We start from the raw sequence: 24217 nt of genomic DNA on the forward strand, positions 1-24217 counted from the left end.
AGCATTAATGTGAAGTAAGGACAGTACATTGATCTATTGTACTAAGGACTTGCTCTTCACCCTTAAAAGGAGGCAACTCACTTGTAGTGATTTGTAATTCCTTGAGTACGTAAGCTATACGGCACAGTGTAGCATAATCAGAGGTGCTGTCTTGTGGATGAACAAGCAGAAACAAGTTTTGGCTTCAGTAAATGTAAAAGATTTCACAGCATTCAGCTAAGTTCGCCTTTCTTCCGACTTCCTGCAACCATCATCACAAAAACATTACCTTTTTTGCTATTTGAAACCTTGCTATTTACAGATAGACACAGCAGTCAATCTGTAAAATAGTGACTACTCTTCGAAACAATTGTCTGTGAAGCACTTTGGGATATCCTGAGTACGTTGTTACAATCTGGACAGGAAGATCCCAAAATGCAACCTTGGCTCAAAAGACTAACTTCTACCTTTTGTTGATACAACATGGCGGAACAGAATCACAGGACTCTTAATTACAAGAAAAAAATGCATTAAATATGAAAGGTTGGATTACACGACAATACTACCTTACTCCACCCTAGCTTAACAAATTCACATATTTTAAGGTTAACGTGGATTACATATATCTAAAGCTACAGTGGTCTCAGTAATGCACAGCCCCTTTAAGCGCACGGATTGGTTGTGGGTCAAATACAGTCTGCACTCTGAATCCAAGTCAATGTCTATGGATTTCTCCTCAAAATCCCCCCAGATGATTGTCATGTGACAGTTTTCTCCACTTCAAAAAAAAACTTCAAGATCGTCTTTCACGACAGTGCTTTCCAAAGGTTTGCAGTCCAACATCCAGTCCAGGTTTCCAAATGACTCTCTTAAACAAATCATCTGCTTCGCTTTTAACAAAGCTTCCAGCATTTTCCCTTCAGAATTTCTTTGTCTCTACTGTTGTACAAACTATTCACAATTGCTTCAACTATTGATTCCCAGACTCTCTTAAAAATGACATCAAACACTTGATTTCCCTCTGAAGTCTGCTTTCCCACTTTAGCTCTGGTTACTGCAACTGACTCTCTCTCAACACTTTCTGCTTTCCCTTGAATTCTCATCTGAACAGTATCTTGTTCTCTGTTCTTTTAACCAGTCTTGAGACATTCTTTCAGTCCTGATTCCATAGTTTACTCGACCATATATGGTTCTTTGGGAAGTCTGCCTCTCTACAGCTCCCCTGTACTGTCCAGCCTCTCCTGGCAGAGCTGAGATATTTTCACTCTTCGGTGTCTTTCTTCAACTTCAAACTAATTCAGCAAAAAAAAACTCAAGGCCCTCAGTTACTAAGCAACAACTGCCACTTCTGCCAGCCTCTCTCTGTTTATCTTTCACACCATCACCACCATCCCCACCCCCCAAAACACAATTGGAAAAGAACCAAACCTACATATACAAATGCCTTTGACCAACATGAATCTAACTAAGTTTTACTCTTCCTTACAGAGAAACATTAAATCAAACCCACTTTGTTCTCCCCATATCTGCGTGAGTTCCCTTCCACAGTCCAAAAGATGTGCTGGTTAGGTGCACTGGCTATGCTAAATTCTCACTCAGTATATCTGAACAGATGCCAGAATGTGGCGACCAGGGGATTTTCACAGTAACTTTATTGCAGTATTAATGTCTACTTGTGAAATTAATAAATAAACTTAATTTCTAATATTTATCAATACAAATAAAGATCCCTTTAAAATCACCTTTGTTTTCCTAACAACATGGAATACTATATAAATGCAAGTTTTTCTTTGTACAAGTATGCAAATTAGGAGCAGGAGTAGGGGACTTAATCCATCGAGTTCACTCTGCCATTCAGTACAATCATGGCAGATCTGATTTTAATCTTGACTTCACATTTCTGCCCACCCTTGCTAGCATCCTACCCATTTGCTTATAAAGAATCTATCTACGTCTGCTTTAAAGATATTCAAGAACTCTGTCTCAATCACCTTTTCAGGAAAAGACTTCCCAAGTCTCAACCCTCAAGAAAGGAAACAAAAAAAATCCTCATTTCCATCCTTATTTTGAAATAGTGACCCCTAGTTCTAGATTCTCCCATACTGAATAGTAGAAAAGGTTTTGTTTCAAGTTCATCTGTGACTCTAGGAACATGAGGACTGATGCCAGGAAGCACTTCATACCGAGGGGCAGAAGGGGCAAAATCTCAAATCGCTGAGAAAGCAATTGGGTGCTGGGATGATAAACGTCTGTGGAAGGAGACCAATTCCTGCACTGATGTTTGTGATGTGTAAAATGTTTCTATTTGTTCAAATGGTTAAGAGTTTATGCAGGTATACTTAACTGATTCTATAAATGACTTATGCTTGGCTGGTACCTTTTTACGATTGCTTAGTTATGTATATTTACGAAAAGATGAGTACTGTCTTCAGGGAGGTTAGACAGCAGGGTTTGTCTAAAAGCACAAGTTGTTAGAAAGTTACAATTAAATTCTCATATTTTGAATCATGGTGGAAAATGAAAATAATTTGATACCTTGGGACTCGGTGTCTATAAGATGCCACAGGGGATGATAGGGTCAATGTAGAGAGGATGTACGCAAAATACTGTGGATGTTGTAACCTGATTCAAAGACAGAAAAATGCTGGAAAATCTCAGGTTCAACAGCATCCATGAATAGAGAATAGAGCTAACACTTCGAATTTAGATGACTGTTTGTCAGAGCTCTCGGACAAAGCTCTGATGAAGGTCATCTAGACTCGAAATATTGGCTCTATTTTCTCCTCAGATGCTGTCAGTCCTGAATTTTCCGGTATTTTTCTGTTCTTGTTGTAGAGAGGATGTTTCTTCATGGGGGCAATCTAGAATGAGAGGTCATAGTTTTAGGATAAGAGGTAGCAGATTTAAAACAGCTGAGGAGGAATTACTTCTCAAAGGGTTATGATTCTGTGGAATTCACTATCTAAGTGCGCTGGATGCTAGGACTTTGAGTAAATTTAAGGAGGTGATGGACAGATTTTTAATTAGTAATGGATTGAAGGGTTATGGAGAACAGGCAGTAAAGTGGAATTGAGGCCGAGACAGGATCAACTACGATTGTATGAATGATGGAGCAGGCTCGAGGGGCTGAATTGCCTGCTCCTGGTTTTTATACTGTCACTGAAATGCTCTACCAAGGAAGCCGGCACCAACGTCCTAAAAACTCTGAATTAGTGAGCAAAGGAAATATTCAAATACATGAAGCAGCCTAGAAAGTCATGAGGCTGATCTCCAGTGCCAAATCCTGAAATTATGGGTGTTGGCTACTGGACAATGTTGGACATTGTAGCCTAGAACATGTGTATCCAAGCTGTCATCTTATAAAGATTTACAAACTTTAAGATCTTTCTGACAGATTTGGCAATTTGGGCCAATTTGCCTTCCCTATCCTTAACTATCTTGTTAGTAATCAGTTTTGTAACTGTTGAAAGAAATTTAGTGGGCGGCTTACTCCAACCAAGATCCTCGTCAGTGAGGCAGTCTAGGATACATTGCCCATACCTCAGTGTCTGTATGATAATCAGTAGTTACTATCTCCCTAGATCACTAAGTAGCTGTCCTCAGTAAATGAAAATATGACATTTTGTTTATGCAAGATAAAATATATCAAATAGATTTCTGAGGTGTATTGAGTCTATTAATAACAATAGCTTGTGTTTGCCTAGAGTAATCTGCACATATGTACAGATAAACTTTGAAACCAAAGAAAATGATGAAATGAAAGGTTGTCCAAAGTGTTGGCTCTAGATAGAAACTGGAGCGGCATTGCAGCTTAAGAGGGAATTCCAGAACGTGGGACTTTAAAATTGAAGGCACTGCTGCCAATAGAAGGGTGAAGTGTGTGTGGAAACATGGAAACATGCAAATTGCCAGTCAGAGGAGGAGTGCTGCTCTTGGTGGGTGGAATGGTGGTGGTGCTTGGCAGTGATCGGTGCTAACACTGGAGAGGGTTATCAAAATGGGAAGGGATGCCCTGGAGGAATTTAAACAAGGGTTAAACCTTTAAATTTGTGGTGATGGAGGAACTGGGAGCCACGTAAACAAAATGCAACTTAGAATACAGACAGCACAATTTTTGGAAGCCATGGTGTTTATGGATAGGTGGTTGTTCTGGGATTCTTTGGAACAATCGAGTTTGCGATCAAAAAGATTTGAGTTGAGGGTGTTGGTGGCAATTGGGCTGATATGGAGGCAATGTTTGATCACGCCTCCTAATTCTGTACAGCATGGAATCAATTTTCCTCGTGCTCAAACTCCTTTAAACTTGTGCTAAAATGTTACAATCTCAGTAGAGACAAATCTGAAATCTGTTACTTACTAAAATAATTGCAAAATTCCATAGCTTAAAACTAAGAATTTTTACTATACAAGAGTTAAAGCAAACACTAAATACTATCTTAGTATTTTATCTTAGTACTATATCTCCCCATACACTCAAATCCAGAATCAATGAGAATTAAACATGAATTCACAGGCACATCAGCAGCTGATTATGAATTATCAATTGTGCATTAAATGACAGATACAACTAAGACAGATTTTATGAATTGGTGCAGCAGTCCATTCTGTGCATTTCATCAATCTCAGCCACAAAAAAAATCCTTCTAAACTCTTTATTCCTCACAAAAAATTTCAGCTCCCCTTGGAGCTTGTCTGATTCCTGGCCAATAGCAGCGCACAAACGTCCTAAGTTCTATGGGCACTAACTAACACACTCTTCACCAAAAGTGGCACACACCTTTCAGAGTTTTTAGGACGTTGGTGCCGGCTTCCTTGGTAGAGCATTTCAGTGACAGTATAAAAACCAGGAGCAGGCAATTCAGCCCCTCGAGCCTGCTCCATCATTCATACAATCTGCAGAATCTCCTCCAATTCAGATTGGATGTTGTAGATCCACCCATGTTATCTTCATATAACAGAAATAACTGTAGCAACTTATTTTCAGGTTCTGGATCTAGCCCCATCATCTTCAACTTGCCTGTACTGTGCCCCTGGACTCGATTACTACTTCCCTGCTTGGATTGACCTGTGCCTTTTTATTTGCTTTCAGCCAAGTTCAATTTCCCTTGAAGTGTTGGTTTCTAATTGCAGTTTGTTTTTTTTGTCGCCTTGGGAACAAGAGGTCTAGTTTCCCTTGTTTCTCTTTTGGGTTTCCATTTTTAGTTAGGGTCTATCTTGAATAGAAATACAAGTTTAAAACCATTGACTTCCATCACAAAAAGTACACATTAAATGCATTTTGTTGTAGTAATAGCCATCATTCATTCCTCTTGATTTATAATTCCCATCTGCCAAATTCAATGGCTTTTTTCAACCTGTGCACCCTCTTCTAAGTTTTAAAGTATTTGCATACTAAGATTGCTTTGCTCTGCAATAAAATATTAACTATTTAAAGAATATTTCAAATCTTCATTTTCTTCCTAAAATGAATTACCTCACCATTCCTATATTAAATAGGATTTGCTGCTACTTTATCCTAGCCTTTTCATATCATACTGTAGTCCATGGCAATTTTGCCTGGCAGGTTGCTGCTACTTCCATATGCAAGCTTTATTTCTAAATCTGAAGTATTTTTACTATATTTGTCTTATTCTCTGTCTTGCTTCCTTCATGCAGCGTTGCTCAGATGAGGGAGGATGTACTAATTTAGAACACTAGGGATGTTATGTCATGAACCATTTTTCTTAGAATGCAAGCTTACAAAATAAATCTAGAGTACAAATAAGGAAGGACGTTAATCCAGCTAGCTCATCCTTGCTTAGATCACTTGCTGCTTCCCACCCAATCTTTTTCATCATTACATTGAACTGGTTTCAGTCTGTATCAAGTTTCAATTAGAAATAATCCTCTGATTACCTTGTATGTCTCTACGTGCTTCCCTCATTTATCTTTAAAGTCTAAGGATTGACTATTTCTAAGTTTTTCAGAGTTTACAAGAGCGAAGATCAGTTTTATTGTCACAAACTGGGAGAATGACTTGCTTTACCATTTATATAGATGATCTGGAGGAGGGAACCAAGTGTATGGTGTCGAAATTTGCTGATGGCACCAAGATTGGTGGAACGGCAAATTGCGCGGAGGGTGTGGAGAGTCTGCAGAAGGATCTAGATAGGCTGGGCAAATGGGCCAGGAACTGGCAAATGGAATTTAATGTTGGCAAGTGCGAGGTGGTCCACTATGGTAGGAAGGACTATTACTTATGTGGTGAAAAACTGCAGCAGGCGACGGTGCAGAGGGACCTCGGGGTCCTTGTGCATGAGTTGCAAAAACCCAGCCTGCAGGTGCAGCAGGTGGTCAGGAAGGCGAATGGGATGCTGGCCTTCATAGCAAGGGGGATTGAATATAAAAGTAGGGAGGTCTTGCTGCGGCTGTATAGGGCATTGGTGAGGCCGCAGCTGGAGTACTGTGTGCAGTTTTGGTCGCCGCACTTACGCAAGGATATTTTGGCCTTGGAGGGAGTGCAGAGGAAGTTTACTAGGCTGATTCCGGAGTTGAGGGGGTTGAGCTATGAGGAGAGGCTGAATAAACTAGGCTTGTACTCGTTAGAGTTTAGAAGAATGAGGGGAGATCTCATTGAGACTATAAGATGATGAATGGGATGGATAGGACAGAGGTGGAGAGACTCTTCCCGCTCAGAAAGGACAGTAGGACTAAGGGGCACAGGCCTCAAGATAAAGGGGGGGCGGTTTAGAACGGAGTTGAGGAGGAACTTCTTCACTCAAAGGGTGGTGAATCTCTGGAATTCTCTGCCCGTTGAAGTGGTGGAGGCTGCCTCGCTAAATATTTTTAAGAAGCGGGTTGATGGGTTTTTGATAAAGAGAGGGGATTAAGGGTTATGGGGAGAGGGCAGGATTGTGGAACTGAGCCACGACAGATCAGCCATGATCTTACTGAATGGCGGGGCAGGCTCGAAGGGCTAGATGGCCTACTCCTGCTCCTATTTCTTATGTTCTTATGTTTTGGATCAGTTCTCTTTGTTTTGAAGTGGGATGCACCAGGCACATAGATAGTATAGCGGTTTGTGTACCAGGGTTTTGCATATGAGAGTGTGTACTTGTGTCTGTAATTTCCTATATGTGAAGCTCTTGATCGTAATGTCATTGGTATATAATAATAACAAATGGAAGCCAAATACTTCAATAAAGAGGATTATTTTACCACTTTCAAATAACCAATATGTATGAGATAGAATCCTAGAATCCCTACAGTGCAGAAGAAGGCCATTCAGCTCTTCGGGTCTGCAGTGATCTCTAACAGGCTCCCCCCTTGCCCAATCCTTTCTGTAACCCTACACATTTGCCATGCTAATCCTCTGAACCTACACACCTTGGGAGACTAAGGAACAATTTAGCATAGCCAATCCAGCAAACCCGCACATCTCTTGACTGTAGGAGGGAATTGGAACACCCGGTGAAAAATGAAAGGAAGTTGTGAATTGTGTAAAGGATGCTGAGAATTGTATGTGTTGAAATGTGTAGAATCCAACTGCAACATGAATGAGGTTGTAGCTTCAATTCTTGACTTGCTGTATCATTGATCCTCTCTGCTTCAACACTTCTGCAATGTCAACTGGACCTCGGATTAATTGATCAGTGCCAGCTGATTACTCAAAACTGAATGTTATTTTATGGAAAGGAAAAATTGCTGTAATCTGTCAGAAGACTGTCCATCAGGTGAATTTTCTGCCTTGTATGACCATCCAGTGTTGGAGAAGACAAATCTCTTAAACTTGCATGTGAAACCATATTTGGTACAAAATTGTGAAACATGAAATGCAATCATCAGCTTGGCAACAATTTGCTTAGCAACACAATACTAAAGCTTAACTTGTGCTGAAGGTAATTTGCATTTGGCCCAAATAATACGGAAGAGAAATTCCTTTAAACACAATTACAGGTTTTGCTAGTGATTAAGCAGAAGAGGTGTTTCCTGATCATTGAGGATTGTTATCACAACAAGCTCCTACGTCCCTATTGCGTTCTAACAAGCAGTGTGTAATTATTCTATAACAAAAAAGCTGCCGAAGATCTCTACAGAAAGAAGTCGTTGCTTCTCATGCATCCATTTGTCATGTACAGACTTTTTCAAGGAATGCCTGTACAATCATCATTTCTTGCTCCTATTGGCAAAAGTGCTTTTTGTATTTGGATGGTTTTATAAATAAATGGAGAGGGACACTCCAGCTCCTTCTCATCTGGTGGAGAACATAATTGTTGGCTATTTGTATGCTCATCAGATGTTTCATGTCTGTTTTGTTGCTAATTATGGATAAAATCTGGAATTAAAAATCTAATGATGACTGCAAAATCATTGTCAATTGTCGTTAAAAACTCACCTGGCTCCCTCGTGTCCTTTAGGGAAGGAAATCTGTCGTCCTTAACTGGTCTGACTTACATTTGACTCTCTACAGAGCCACAGCAATATGATTGACTCTCAAATGGCCCATGAGAAGGGCAATTAGGGATGGGCAATAAATGCTGGCCAGCCACTGATCCCACATCCCATGGGTGAATTTAAAAAAAAGCTGAAAGCACATAATCCAGAATAGTTAATGGTTGGTACCTGGCAAGTGGAAAACATTTCACTTTTAAAATTAGGATAAACTTCTTGAAGTGCTCATACTTAAGTTCTGGTACCCTTATTGGAATATTAAACATTTAACAAGAACAACTTGTATTTCTAATACCTTTTTATGTAATAAAATGTAAAGATATTTTGTCATGTGGCTTCTGTTGACAAATCATTATTGCAAACTTACGTGATTTTCTTGATTTTTTTTTGGTTTGTGAGCATATGCACACTTAAAATTCTGCCTGTAAAAGAGTTTTTGTTGTTATCTGTTTCCAAGATTCCTGATTGTTCCATGCTAATTATGTGATCAAGACTACCAGTTAGATTTCAAAGACTGATATCAACCAAGTCAAAATCCCATCACTTTTCCTTCTTTTGTGAGAGTTGGTGCTAGAAACCTGTAAGTGGGTGCTATAAAATGATGTGAACTCACCAAAGGGCTCATTTTGTTTACGCCTTGACTAGTGGAGCATTGTATGTCTGTGTAGCTAGAATAATCTGTGGGGCAGAAGCGGAGACCTGAAGTGTCCACACTTGTTCTGTGTGGGGACTATAAGCCAACTGTTTTCACAGAAGGCTGTTCCTGCCACTTTTTAAACTCAAAAGAGCAGAAACAGCTCTCCACATGGAAGCCCCACCCCCTGCTTTTGATTAGGAGCAGCAGTGCAGAGGTTTTGTTACTGATGCTTTTCCTTTCTTCAGGCTGGAGCAGGACATCAAGAAGCTGAAGGCAGACTTGCAGTCAAGCAGGCAGTGTGAACAAGAACTGCGCAGTCAGATCAACTCGCTGACCAGTACCGAGCGAAGTATCCGTTCAGAAGTAGGACAGCTCCGACAGGAGAATGAACTGCTACAGAACAAGTAAGATACACGTGATATTTTGTGATTTATAGTATATATCAGAAATATTCAAATTAATTAGCATGCCTTAACCTTGTTAAAATTTTGCAAATTGTGATGCAGAAGACACCAAAGATCATAGGATCCCTGCAGTGCAGAAGAGGCCATTCAGCCCATTGAGCCTGCACCAACAACAATCCCATGCAAGCCCTATTGCCATAACCCCACATAACCCTTGCTTATCCCCCTGACACTAAGGGGCAATTTACCATGGCCGATCCACCTAATCTACACATCTTTGGAGTGTGGGAGGAAACCAGAGCACCCAGAGGAAACTCATGTAGACGTGGGGAGAATATGCAAACTCCATGCTGACAGTCACCTAAGGCCAGAATTGAACCCAGGTCCCTGGTGCTGTGAGGCAACAGTGCTAACCACTGTGCCATCATGCCGCCCCAAAGATATTTATCAGAAAGTTAAAAGAATTAGGATCAGTCAGCTTAATCTTTGCAGATTTCTTTTTCAGTTTCCAACATATCCATTTTGCATGCAACAACTTTTAGACATGCCTGTAATAGTGACCTATTTTCACAAATTGTGGCAACTCTTTTGAACATATTATGAAACAAGACTATATGTAGATGTTGGAATAATAAACTGTGTTGAATAATTGAAAATCAAAGTTTGACAGTGTAGCTCTAAGTGGTTGGGTGACAAATATTTGACAATTCTTTTTTTCCCAGTGTAAAACCTAAGCAGAATTTGATTGGAACCCTATTGACTTTTTAAATTGGATCCTATTATGATTTGGTTCTGGATTTCTCTCTAGTTTGAACTCAATCTAGTTTTTATTTTTATCCAGATTACACACTGCTGTGCAAGCCAAACAGAAAGACAAGCAAACCATAAGCCAGTTAGAGAAGAAACTCAAAGCAGAACAAGAAGCAAAGACCTATCTTGAAAAACAGTTGATGGATGAGAAGAAGAGAAAGAAGCTGGAGGAGGCAACTGCAGCTCGAGCTGTGGCACTTGCTGCAGCCACAAGGTAATAACGCAAAGATTGCAAGAGGCATATCAATTACTGTAAAATAAATATGCAGAATCTTTAGACTGGATTATATTATTAATATGCAAACTGTTCTTTGCATGAATGTTTCACAACAATGTGATTGCTCATTTTTATGCTACTTAACATTATGTAGTACTTCTATATTAATTTTGAACTTCAATTGTTTTGAGTAGAGGATAGGTCATGGATAGAGGATTGGCTGTCAAATAGGAGGCAGAGAGTGGGGGTCAATGGGTGCTATTCGGATTGGCGGTTGGTGACTAGTGGAGTGCCCCAGAGGTCGGTGCTGGGGCCTCAGCTATTCACCATTTATATAGATGATCTGGAGGAGGCAACCGAGTGTATGTTGTCGAAATTTGCTGATGACATCAAGATTGGTGGAACGGCAAATTGTGCGGAGGTGTGGAGAGTCTGCAGAAGGATCTAGATAGGCTGGGCGAATGGGCCAGGAACTGGCAAATGGAATTTAATGTTGGCAAATGTGAGGTTGTCCACTTTGGTAGGAATAATGGTAGAAAGGACTATTACTTACGTGGCGAAAAACTGCAGCAGGCGACGGTGCAGAGGGACCTCGGGGCCCTTGTGCATGAGTCGCAAAAACCCAGCCTGCAGGTGCAGCAGGTGGTCAGGAAGGCTAATGGGATGCTGGCCTTCATAGCGAGGGGGATTGAATATAAAAGTAGGGAGGTCTTGCTGCAGCTGTATAGGGCACTGGTGAGGCCGCAGCTGGAGTACTGTGTGCAGTTTTGGTCACCGCACTTACGCAAGGATATTTTGGCTTGGAGGGAGTGCAGAGGAGGTTCACTAGGCTGATTCCGGAGTTGAGGGGGTTGAACTATGAGGAGAGGCTGAATAAACGAGGCTTGTACTCGTTAGAGTTTAGAAGAATGAGGGGAGATCTCATTGAGACGTATAAGATGATGAATGGGATGGATAGGATAGAGGTGGAGAGGCTCTTCCCGCTCAGAAAGGACAGTAGGACTAGGGGGCACAGCCTCAGGATAAAGGTGGGGGGGGGTGGTTTAGAACGGAGTTGAGGAGGAACTTCTTCACTCAAAGGGTGGTGAATCTCTGGAATTCTCTGCCCATTGAAGTGGTGGAGGCTACCTCGCTCAATATTTTTAAGACACGGGTCGATAGGTTTTTGATAGGCAAGGGGATTAAGGGTTATGGGGAGAGGGCGGGAATGTGGAACTGAGCCACGACAGATCAGCCATGATCTTATTGAATGGTGGGGCAGCTCGAGGGGCTAGATGGCCTACTCCTGCTCCTATTTCTTATGTCCTTATGTTGGAAGCACGTTAATTTTTTTAATGACTGGATATTTTGGTGATTCTATCCCATTTTTCAAATGTCACATAGCAGGGTTGAAAGGGGACAGAAAATGAACCATTCTCATACTCCTGTATGTTGAGATTCTTGACAGTGGTTCACCACTCTTGACTTCATGCCATGGGGAGATGATGAGCAGAAGTCAATCATTTCTCCTGAGTGGAGCCAAGAATGAAATAAAACTATGCTTGCATACTCCTTGGTAGCTGATTCACAATGCAGGAATGCCTTAATCTCAATACCGATCCTACTAGGCAAGAATGAACAATGTTGAGCCCAACACCTCATTTGGATACCATATGGATGATTGGTGTCCAAAATTGACACACCCATTCATTAGGATAGTTAATTGCCTTTGGATTGACAAAGATAACAAAGTAGAATGAAACCTTTGACTTGCTGGATCTGAGTATCTCTACTGTCTACTCAAAAGAATAGAAACAAATAACCCTCCTTTAATACTAACATTTTTTTTTGAAAGTGTTACTTTTTCCCCTTTCCAATTTTCTCTTGCACCATCTGACCTGATGACACAGGAATCAATGACTTGTTTTTTTTCACTAAGATTTTAATTGAATAAGATTGTATTGATGCTGTGAGTTCCAAGCTCCAGTGATCAAGTTCTGAGGTTTCACATTTCACAGATATGTGAAGTATTAACTCCTCCTATTACAAAATAAGAAAGATTTATATTCATGAATGCAGAAAATGAAGGATTTGACACCATTTTATTTTTAAGAGGGGAATGTACAGAAACTCTTAGAAGTCGTATTCGAGATCTGGAGACCGAGTGTAAGAAGTTAACAATGGACATGAAACTCAAGGAAGACCAGATTCGTGAACTAGAGATAAAAGTACAGGTATGTCTCTTGTCTAGATAACATCCAGGACAAGGTCAGACAGAAATAACCATGTGATATAATTGCAAATCTCTATATTGTAATTAGCCATCAACTTCAAAGTATTAAGAGTGGTTGTAATACATCGATTAACAGGTCGGTGTAGAATTTTTCTTTCGCTTTTCTCTCCACCCTCTTCCCAAGAAAAACTGAGTTTTAAAAAAAAAATGCTGGAAAGGTTCAACAGATAATGCAGCATCTGTTTAGAGAGAAACAGAGGCAGCCTGTGCTGAAAGTCCATCCACCTGAAATTGTTACGTTTCTCTTAATGCTGCCTGACCAGGCTTTCCAGTATCTAAAATGTTTTGCTTTTAAGCTCCATGAAACTGATACTTACATCATCATATTAGCCTAAAGTTCAGTGTTAAAATGCCACATGATCAAAATACTAGAATACCGCTAAAATACTAGAATACCTCTAATATATATGTACAACTTGGTTTCCTCCGGATGCTGCGGTTTCCTCCCACAGTCCAAAGATGTGCAGGTTAGGTGGATTGACCATGTTAAATTGACCCTTAATGCCCCAAGATGTGTAAGGATTAGTCGGGTAAATTAGTGGGGATAGGCTGGAGGCGTGGATGTGGATAAGATGCTCTATTGAAGAGTTGGTGCAGACTTGATGGGCCAAATGGTGGCCTCCTGCACTGTAGGAATTCTTTGATTCTGCATATAACCACTAGGTTAGGTAGATTGGCCATGCTAAATTGCCTCTTAGTATCCTAAGGTATGCAGGTTAGGGGTTCGGTAGGGTAAATATATGGGGTTACGGGGATAGGATCTGGATGGGGTGGTCCATCAGAATCAGTGCAGCCTCATTGGGCTGAATGGTCTCCTTCTGCGCTGTAGGGTTTCTGTGTATATTCCAGTATATAAACTGTCTGCTTCAAGTAAGGAAGAAAGTGAATTATGGTCAAAAAGTCACACTTAACCAAAATATACACCCAAGCGAAAGGAAAAAACTTTGTCTAATCAGCATGTTGGGTTTAAAATGTGATTTATATGTTGCCCTTAGCAGTTGTGCATTTTATTTTTCACATTAAGGAATTGCGTAAATATAAAGAAAATGAAAAAGACACAGAGGTATTGATGTCGGCACTTTCAGCCATGCAAGATAAAACACAGCACTTAGAAAATAGCCTGAGTGCTGAGACCCGAATCAAGTTGGATCTCTTCTCTGCACTAGGGGATGCCAAACGGCAGCTGGAAATTGCACAAGGTAAGGGTCTAGTCATAAAACTGGATGGTTTTGTCAATTGAAATTTCTATGCATTTTCCATCCTGGACTCAGCAACCTAGCCCTTTGCCTGCTGACTTAATGAGTTGAAGGTAGGAAGGCTGAGAGAAATTGCATTGCCCCTGGCCCCCTGCCCCCCCCGCCCCACCACTTTCTCCCACACTCTTTTTATCCCTGCGTTCCCACTGCCCCTTAAATTGCCTGTGATATCCATTTTGCCCTTACGTTTCAAAACTGCACCTAATGTCTAATTTTATTATGGTTATCCATCTAGTAATTTTAGGGCAAAGTTTCATTTCTGTCTAAGGCCAGTAATTCCTCTAACCTTATACCATAAATTATACCTCCTGCTGTGCTGACCCTAAGGATGCGTGGTGTCTGTTTAGTGCTGAATTTCCTGTTCAACAAAATGGAATGTTTTAACATAAGCAGTGGTGTTGATCAGTGGATTGGTAATATATCAAATCATAATTTGCACCCTACACAATGCTAGAAAGGCTTAAAGCTTTTTAACTAAATATATTTTGATTCTACCTAAAATGGGTCTTATGGACGGCACAGTGGTTAGCACTGCTGCCTTTCAGTTCCAGCCTTTGGTGACTGTGGAGTTTGCACATTCTCCCAGTGTCTGTGTGGATTTTCTCTAGTTTCCACCCACCGTCCTAAGATGTGTGGGTTGGGTTGACGGGCCACTTTAAATTGCCCCTTGATGTCAGGGGGACTAGCATGGTAAATTCGTGGGGTTACGGGAATAGATCCTGTGTAGGATTGATGTCGGTGCAGGCTTAATGGACTGAATGGCCACCTCCTGCAATGTATGGATTCTGTGATTCTAGAATCTTCAATTCCCACACAGACACCGGGAGAACGTGCAGTGTCTCTGGAGTTTGCAGTGCCATTCGGCCCATCGAGTCTGCACCAGCCACAACCCTACCCAGGCCCTATCCCCATTAATCCATGCTAGCTTAACATTAAGGGGCAATTTAGCATGGCCAATCCACCTAACCCACATATCTTTGGAGGGTGGGAGGAACACGTGGAAGGAACCCATACTGACACCGGGAGAATGTGCAAACTCCACACAGGCGGACACCCAAGGTTGGATTTGAACCCAGGTCCCCGGTGCTGAGAGACAGGAGTGCCAGCCACTGTGCTGCCCATTTTGTTAACTTGTTTGCTAGGAATTCACAAACTACAGTTCATCGAATTGACTTTGGTTCTTTGAAGGTTTGGATATTTTCTGATCAATTGTGTATGTGTTTTCCAGGGCAAATTATTCAGAAAGATCAGGAAATCAAGGAATTGAAACAGAAAATTGCTGAGGTCATGGCTGTAATGCCCAGCATTGCATACACAGCAGCAACCAGCACTCTGAGCCCTGTGACACCGCATTATTCCTCCAAATTTGTGGAAACGAGCCCTTCAGGACTTGATCCTAATGCCTCAGTTTATCAGCCAATGAAGAAGTGACTGCGCGCCTCTTTCTCCTGCCCTTCCTTCTCCCCCATCCTTTCCCAGACTTTATCGATGTGGTGACATCATGCAAGAGTTTTCTGCAGTCAAGATGACAATGTAACGTGTGACTGTACGTACTAGTTGTAGTCAAAAAAAAACAAAAATACAAAAAATGACATCATGGTGTCGACTAGAACTGCCCAATGGCTTCTTTTTTTCCTGTAAATTTTTAGAAAACCTCCCAGAACTTTGCAGTTTTTTTTTTGGAAAGTCTGGTCAGTGCATTGTGACTTCTCCTCGGTTCTTTCTTCTGCCTTTTATTTTTTTTGTTTGGTTTCCTCTTGGAGAATTTTTTGTTTTAAAAACTGATCTGCGAACCCACACTCATGCAAAAATGACAGGGTTGGAAACACGGCAATAAATTTTAAATTGATTTTTTGAATCATTGTTGCTGACTAGCTCTTTCACTGTTGGCCCATTTAATCTGTTGAATACCATAACCACCTGTTCTACCACAAGTGTAGGAGTTCAGAGAGTTGAATAAATTTGCTCAACAAGTTTGTGTGTATCCATCACTGAATTGAACTATTTTACTGTACTTGCCTCAGCCCCTGCAACTTTCAGATCCAACATACATTTCTAGCTCTAAGCCAAAGTGGTGCTGTTAAGTGTTGTAACAAATCATATACCTTTTTAACAGTGACTTTGTCACTATGTGCCTGAAATTGAGCAGTGTTTCAGTTCCACATTAACCACGTTGAGAAATTGAAATCAGGAGGGGGCATTCTTAGTTCATGTATTTTGAATATATACAGTACCATTAGGCATGGAAATAGAAAACTAAATCTGCTCTGTCTACTAACTTAGTTGGTGATTTGGAACTAGTTGTACTCCAACTTGTAGCTTCTATCTTCAATTAGAGGGTATCCAAAATGGCGGCTAAAAATGACCAGAGAGAGTGAGAGAGATGAAAGCCTTTTCTTATGAAGTACTGAGGAGTATCATTGCTCCCTCCTTGTTTATAAAGGACTTGAATTTAAAATTAATATATTTTACACCACACATGTCACTTAAACACTCAACAATAAGTTATTGGCAACTGAATTTATATGCAGATGTTGAATCACATCTGCAATAGTAATAAGTTATGGCTTCTCTCCATCCTCTGCTCTTGGCCACCCAAATGCACGTTCTTCTGTGGGATTGCGTTTGTATTTGATGACTTACCAGTCAGTATGCTGTGGAGACAAATACTAATACCGTTATTGTAGGAAAAACTCATTACTTTTCATGGACAAATTGAGGATGAGATGTTCAGTAGCAAAGTAGAACTAACCAGTAGCTGAAAGTGGTGAAGGTGGAAAATGAGTGAAATGGATTGAGTGTTCAGGCTGGTGTTTTGACTGTTTTGTTATGATGCTCAGCTCGCTGCTGTGGATGTATCTTTTTCCAAAAAGGACTTTAGGTAAAATGGTTTATAAGTACATTTATATATTTCCAGAGGTCATTACTTCATTCATTTTAGATGGACAACTTGAAAGGCTAATTGATCATTTCACACAATTGGTTAGCCAAGATTTTCCCCCACAATTCGATACAAGAAAGATGTACAATTTTGTTTAGACTTCAGAGATACAATGCTATGGTATGCCAGGCATGTTGTGCTTTATAAAACCTGCATCAAATCTTGCGCACTTGTGGTTATTGGCGTTGTCAAAAGGGAATGGATCATCTGTAACATTTTATAGAAAAGGAAACCCAATGTAATCTCAGAGGTGCCATTTTATTCTTTCGTGTGTAAATCTGAGAGTAATTGGCTAACTTACCACTAAATTGCTTTATAACATTGATGTTCTGAAAACCTGAATATTTCTATTATACCATGAAAACACTACTGTGTTATCTCCCAATTAACAACAAAGTTCAGTTTTAATGAAAATCTTTCAAGTATTCTAGAAGTTCTATGTATTACCATCTAAGGCAAACTTCCTTATTTCTACACTTTAGGACCAAATGAAGCTTGAAATTATATTGCAGGCTTTAAATAGATAACAACTTATAAGAAAGCCTTGTGATTGAGAGATAAATATTTGGGAATTTCTTTCAAAATAGTAGTGATCATAGTGCCTTCAAAATTTGTATCCGGAGGAAACCACATTTTCATTAATGTGCTCATTCTTTTCCTTTGCTGTATTCAGGGATTCAAGTCAGATTTTTAAGTACATCTCCAGTGAAGACTGCTTGACACACATTTGAGACTAAAGTATTATGCTTTATACAGCCTTCAGTTATTGACATTGATATCTTTTCAAATGCTTGTCATCAGTTCTTTGTTGTTAAAACAAAAAGTATTACAGTTTTTGTATTTTTTGCACAGGTCAGCAACAGAGTTGTTGGATATTCTCTCTTCTTCATTTGTCACTTAGCAACTGAGTGTTTATTTGAACCTTATTTTCTTCTATTCCAATATAATGCAGTCAACCACAAATTGGACTATGCTAGATCCACCCAAAAAGAATAGTTTAAATGATCATTATTCATCACAGATAAAGCCAGGCACCATTTAAAGCCTTTGATTGAAGATCTTCATTTTAGATCAGTGTGATATCTTTTGGATAATTGTTACACCCAGCAAAACTCCTATTTTAGGAAAATATACAGAGTACATTTCAAATCATACATACAGATCTGATTATAAAGATCCAATTTAAGTCCTGGAGCTAAATGCCTCGTGTGTTTTTACCCATGAGACATCCACATTGTTACAACCTTAACAGTATACTAGAGTGTGAGTGTTTCAAGTGCAATAAAGGAAGGGGAAACCTATTTTGTACAAAAGATAATTTATAAAACAGGTTGTAGATTTGCCAGTGAATGTTTTGTTTTAAAATGGTGTTTTTTCTGTTGTGCTTAGACATAATCTATTTTATTTAAATTTATCCTATTAGTTCAAAATTATAATCCAATTTTGTTGTGCCAAGAAAGATTTTTTTTAAAAAGTGAGAGAAAAATGTTAAAGTGCACAAAATGTCGCTTTTATTTTGAAACAATTACAGTCGTTTCATAATTATATAAAAGGTGCTTGAAGTGAATAATGGTTCTTGGGAGGTTCAATATAGGAGAGAATAAATTTTGGATGATGAGAAAATTGTTCACTCAATGCATCTTGCGCTTAATCGGCCCAACCTCAGCCCCAAGAAAACGGCTTTCTTTTTGCACCAGGGTTAAGTATGGTTGACCTTCTCTTCGAACTATCCAAAACATGTGCTTCTGGAAGTCATTACAGACTCCAAAACAGCTGCTTTCTGCAGTTCACTACCCCTTCCAATATTGAGTACTTAGTGAAACTTAAAGCAGGTGAGAATTTGCCAGATCACGGCATTTGTGTTGAAATTCTGCTTAAATCTCCATGCAATGCATCTTAAAAATTTATGTTTTTTAATTTAAAGCACTTTGTCTTATTCTGTAGTTTCTTGATGTTGCTGTCATATCACAGAACAATATATGATTTGTAATTGACTTGACAAGAATTTGGACTTCGTTCCCTGTGCTGCAAAATGGCATCATGAATGACACTGGTTTTTAAGGGGGGAAAAATCTTGAAATTTGATGACATTTATTATTTAAAATGTGGATAGAAATTTACATTTTTACCAGAAATGCATATTTTCTCAGTAATGCTGGTATAAGAACAAAAACTTTCAGTTGAGATTATCTATAAATTTCATTATCTTTTACTGACTCGTGATTGAGTGCTATAATGTGTATTTTTTTGAGTTTCATTCCCCCTGTCCAATCATTCACTGGGTGGAAACTCTACAGATTTGAATTGCCAAAAAAAATCGCAAAGTAATTTTTTACCCATTGCAACGATCTATAGCTGAAGTGTCCTCCACCAGAATAAATGTGGCAAAGTTTGCTTTGCACACTGAAATTCAACATTGATCTTAGATAGCGGAATCAGTTGCAGGAGTGTGCTAATTTGGGATTTAAAGTTGTCCAGCAATAAATATATTGAGCAACTCTGGGTAGGAAAGCTCAAACCTTGTTTCCAATTTTGATTATCAAAAAGATGCAACTATAGCTGTTGTTCAGTGGTACATGTCTAGTAGACAGTTCTCCCTGTAAACGTAAAGTACACAAGTATAATGCTACAAGGAAAACTGTTCCATCGTGGCTGACATTTCTATGTATCAAACTGTGTTGGAATTTCAATCTCTCAACCCCAAACAGGAGAAATAAGTATTCGGCTAACTGCATAAAATGATTTGGCCTTGGTGAGTTGCGCTGAAACACATTTACATCGACAACTGTAGTCACTTCTGATATTTTAAGTGTTCTACAATATTGTGAGTATTAATTATAGTTGTAGTATTGTCCAATCTAGTTCACAAGAGACCTCAGAAACAATGTTAGCCACATCTATTCAAGCACATAATTAAGTGCTTCAAATAAAACTATTAAAGTGCATCCAAATAAAATTGTTAGAAGTGCATCTTCTAGTTAAGAGCTAACTTTTTAAACTTGGATTTTTGTCCATCCTTGCAGATATTGTCTTTTATAACCTTGGAAAAATGAGTTGTTAGTTCTGTAAGGTAATCTGGTCAGAACATTGCTGAGTTTTAAAAGATTTTGAAATCTACAAAAGTATGCAGTGAATCTTGTGGTCCAAATTTCACTCTCTTTCCATTGCTCTCAAGGTTCAACACTTAATTTGAATCCTGAGCTGTGTTAAGAACACTTTGTATGCTTGCAGTAGACCCTGAGTGGATTAGCTATTCCCAGATTTATGTTTCTAAAATTTTTGTGTTTGATTGATGTATGTCCCTTTATTCAAAATGCGTAAATCAGGTTCTTTACGGACATAACTCTGTTGCAACCAGCAAAAATTGCTAAGTTTAACTCATTTTCTTTTGACAGGATATTAGCTTCAGCCAAATCTGTGTGGTTTTGGCTGTCATTTTGGATTTTTGAATCAACCTGTGTAATTGTCATCATAAAATTGTTGCAGAAAATTGTCTCATGGATTCTTTGAGCATTGTGCAGAACATGGAGTATTGTCACTGACTTTTTTGTGTTGAAATTAATAACAACTCCGTCTCCCCTTGTTGCCACTTTGGCACTTTTCTTTATATAACTGATCTTGGCTGCATTCTCTTTCTGTGGGGTTTACAAGGAATAAACGTTTTTCTTGCAGATAGATTCTGCTGTGTTTCATTAATTGCAAAATATTTTTCCGCTTGCATCTATCTACACATTAAAAGAAACACACTTTCTGGTATACATTCCTTATTTTTCTTGTTAATCACCATTTTTAACAGTTTTTGTAAGTTTGCCTGTAAAATTGGAGACAAGTTGATGTGTCTCAGCAGATAGTACAGGCAATTGTCAGACTAATGACATTGGTTCCTGGAAACCGTGTCGAGAGTCTGAACTGATTTCTGGGGGATTAGTTCTGTCAAATGGGCAGGGCAGCTTTTTTAATGACATACATCAGCATGGGTTTCCTCTGGGTGCTCTGGTTTCCTTCCCCAGTGTGAAAGATGTGCTGATTAGGTGCATTGACCATGCTAAATTCTTCCTCCAGTGTATCCAAACACGCATTGGAGTGCAGCGACTAGGGGGTTTTTACAGTAGGGGATTTTTCATTGCAGTGTTAATGTAAGCCTACTTATGACACTAATGAATAAACTTTAGACTTAAAAAAAAGATGGGGCACTTCTGCTGGAATTAGGGGAACATTTTGTGGTTGGACTTTGTTTATAATCTTGTATGTAAATCACATTAACATTTAGTTATAATATTGACAATCTACTGAATTGGAAAATAATTTTTCCAAGCTGCCTCCCAGGCAGAATTGGATGGAAAGCCGGATTATGAAGCATTGTTGTGTATAATTATGTTTTGAAATTAGCAAAAGTTATAAATGCATAATTCAACTTCAATTTCTTGTCACATTCGCTGAGTGACGAGTTCAACCAGCTAGATAATGTTTTTTCTAGTTCAGTGAATTAGGCTTTGGGAGCTTTGTGAAGACTCTGGTATCTACTGGTGATTAGCTTCATTGAAGCAATGTAGAAGGTTTGCATTTTTCACATTACTGGGTTGTGATTGTTGAGTTTCATCAGTCAGAGATATTTTGTTCACTTTTGAAGACCAACACTTACGCCTGTTTAAGTAGCTCATTGTTTAAATCAAATGTTTGAATGGACAGCTTAAAGAAGAAGTCTTATTTTCAAGTTGAAGTTTCCAGTAAATCTAAATAATTTTTGGATGTGAGCATCCAAGGAAATAATTATGAGCTTTCGGGAAATGTCACAGAAAAGGAGTTGATGCCAGCATAGATCAACCTTCATTGTATTGAATAACAAGGCAGACTTGAAGGGCCTGGTAGCCTAGTGCTGTTTCTATTTCTTGTGTGAAGACACTGCAAATGGGACCCCAGAATTTATGTTATGCAACCCTAAATTCAGTAGCAATGTTTGAGGTATTAAGTTGTTTTGGTTGTTAATATTCTTGTCTCCCAAGTCTGAAAGTTGCACGTTTCACTGCAGAACCTGAGCAGAAGATTCAAGCTGACAATTCCCAGGGCAGTACCAGGAATGTGTTGTTGGGAACTGCATCCTTTGGGTTACATTATTAAAATGGTTGCAGTGTAACTTGGAAGATCTCTTGGCACTATTTAAAGAGCAGAGATGTACCTATATCCTGACAGCCGTTCCTCCTTTAAGAGCACCATTGGTAAACTGATCATCTCTTTTTGACTCCATAAAAACAGTCAATGCAAAATAATTTTAATGTATGCAAAGTATTTTGAGAACTGCAATAAAATTGAGTGTCGGATGAATACAAGTTTCCAACAATATTCAGCTGTTTGTGCTCTAGATGTGATGATTCCAGTCTTATTTCTAGCCATAACATGCTCAACTAGTTCTCTCTAGCACTACTTAAACCATAGATTCTCAGTATATTAATTATTAGGACCAATTAAGCAAGTCAATTTTAATTACATTTACTAGCACCGCTGCATGTCAGATATAGAAGGATTCCTATTTGTGTATAGTAAATAAATCTGGCCAAGTTATTCCAAGCATTACATAATGCAACATTTGAGATTATCATTGCTTCTTCCTGATTTTTGTTTCTTTGTGCCAGAGGAAAGCTTTGTACAGGGTGGGGTAAGAATGAACTATAATTTTATGGACAGTTCTTACCCTAACTGATACAGCACTTCCTCACAATTGTTACCGTGGCTTATCCAGGAAGAACGTCCATTGGTAGTGTGATAACTGTATCATTACCTCCTACTCTTTGGACTTTAAAAAAAGTACTTTGTCAACCTTGCATCCAATTTCCACCCTTCCCTTTTCTTCAAGGGTCAACTTTTGTTGCTCCGTTTCTGGGGATAGGCTACTGACATACCGACTGTGGGTGGCACGGTAGCACAGTGGCTAGCACTGCTGCTTTACAGCTCCAGAGACCTGGGTTTGATTCCCAGCTTGGATCGCTGTGTGGAGTTTGCACGTTCTCGTGCCTGTGTGATTTCCTCCAGTGCTCTGGTTTCCTCCCACAGTCCAAAGATGTGCAGGTTAGGTTGATTGGCCATGCTAAAAAAAAATTGTCCTTAGTGTCCTGAGATGTATAGGTAAAAGGGATATGGGGATAGGGTCTGGGTGGGATTGTGGTTGATGCAGACTCGATGGACCGAATGGCCTCTTTCTGTACTGTAGGGATTCTATGATTTCTATGACCTGTATTTTCTATATTGCGCACTGAGTCTCACAGCTACTTTGCCACACTTTCTCTACAGGAATGAGGATGAGAGAATATTGCTCCCAGATCCTGTCCCTGCAACTGTTCCATTGAAACACTTCCAGTATAGCTTCCTTTTCCCTCTACCCTACAAATGACAAGTCCTTTGACCATGTCTGCTCACCTCCTGTAATTCTGCTCCTTACCCATTCTCTTCCCTTCAAGAAATATGTTCCAATGCTCTCGCCTCCCATTCCACCATCCACTGCATTTAATGGCTCATCCTTCATTTCCACCATTTTGATGGATGCCACCGTCAAACACATCATTCTACCCCCTTCCTCCCCAAAACCTGGCTTTAGTGCAATGGGACCATTCCCTTCATGAATCAGTTAACCACATCCTCGCATTCATAGAATCCTACAGTGCAAAGGAGGCCATTTGGCTTGCTGAGTCTGCACTGAGCACAATACGACCCAGGCCCTATCCCTGTAACCCTATGCATTTACGCGATCTAGTCCCCCTGACAATTTAGCATAGCCAATCCACCTAACCTGCACATCTTTGGACATCTGTGCAGCCCTACCCATGGAAGTTGCAAGTGTAGAGGATGGAATATCTTGCCATTCTTACCTCCTCCCTTCAAGCCATCCAGATTCCTAAATGTTGTTTCTTAAGTAAAACTGCAATTTTTTAATATGTAGTCATCATGGCATGGCATTGGAGGCCATTTCATCTGGTTCCATCTAGGCCAGTCCTACTGGTTCTGTGGAGCAATCTAGCAATTTTCCAATCTAATCTTGAAATTTAACTCCTTCATTTCTGGAACAATTCTGGTAATTTTTTCAATTTCAAATGGTTAATTTACTGCTGATAATGGAGACACCAAATGTGGAATTGAGTGACTGCTTTGCAGAACTGCTCCATTCTGTATGTGTGACCCTAAGCTTCTAGTCTCGTGTAATTTTAATTCTCCACCCCACTCACCTTGACCCCTCTTAAACAGTGTAGGAGACCGAGGGCAATTAAGTTCAACTTCTGATC

General features: G+C 39.6%; 1 protein-coding gene across 2 annotated transcripts in view; it reads left to right on the forward strand.

Moving 5' to 3' along the window:
- maco1b (macoilin 1b) overlaps window positions 1–20600 on the forward strand; it is a 104206-nt gene extending 83606 nt beyond the window's left edge. For both annotated transcript variants that reach the window (XM_080211117.1, XM_080211115.1), the window contains 5 exons: window positions 9292–9450; window positions 10292–10474; window positions 12570–12690; window positions 13774–13948; window positions 15234–20600. In XM_080211117.1, the coding sequence (XP_080067243.1) occupies window positions 9292–9450; window positions 10292–10474; window positions 12570–12690; window positions 13774–13948; window positions 15234–15436 (841 nt within the window). In that variant the 3' untranslated portion in view covers window positions 15437–20600. The remainder of the gene's footprint in view (window positions 1–9291; window positions 9451–10291; window positions 10475–12569; window positions 12691–13773; window positions 13949–15233) is intronic.
- The last annotated feature ends 3617 nt before the right edge of the window (window positions 20601–24217 follow it).

Source organism: Carcharhinus amblyrhynchos, chromosome 24, assembly GCF_965287045.1.
Source record: "Carcharhinus amblyrhynchos chromosome 24, sCarAmb.v2.hapA, whole genome shotgun sequence".
In the NCBI taxonomy this organism is placed as follows: Eukaryota; Metazoa; Chordata; class Chondrichthyes; order Carcharhiniformes; family Carcharhinidae; genus Carcharhinus; species Carcharhinus amblyrhynchos.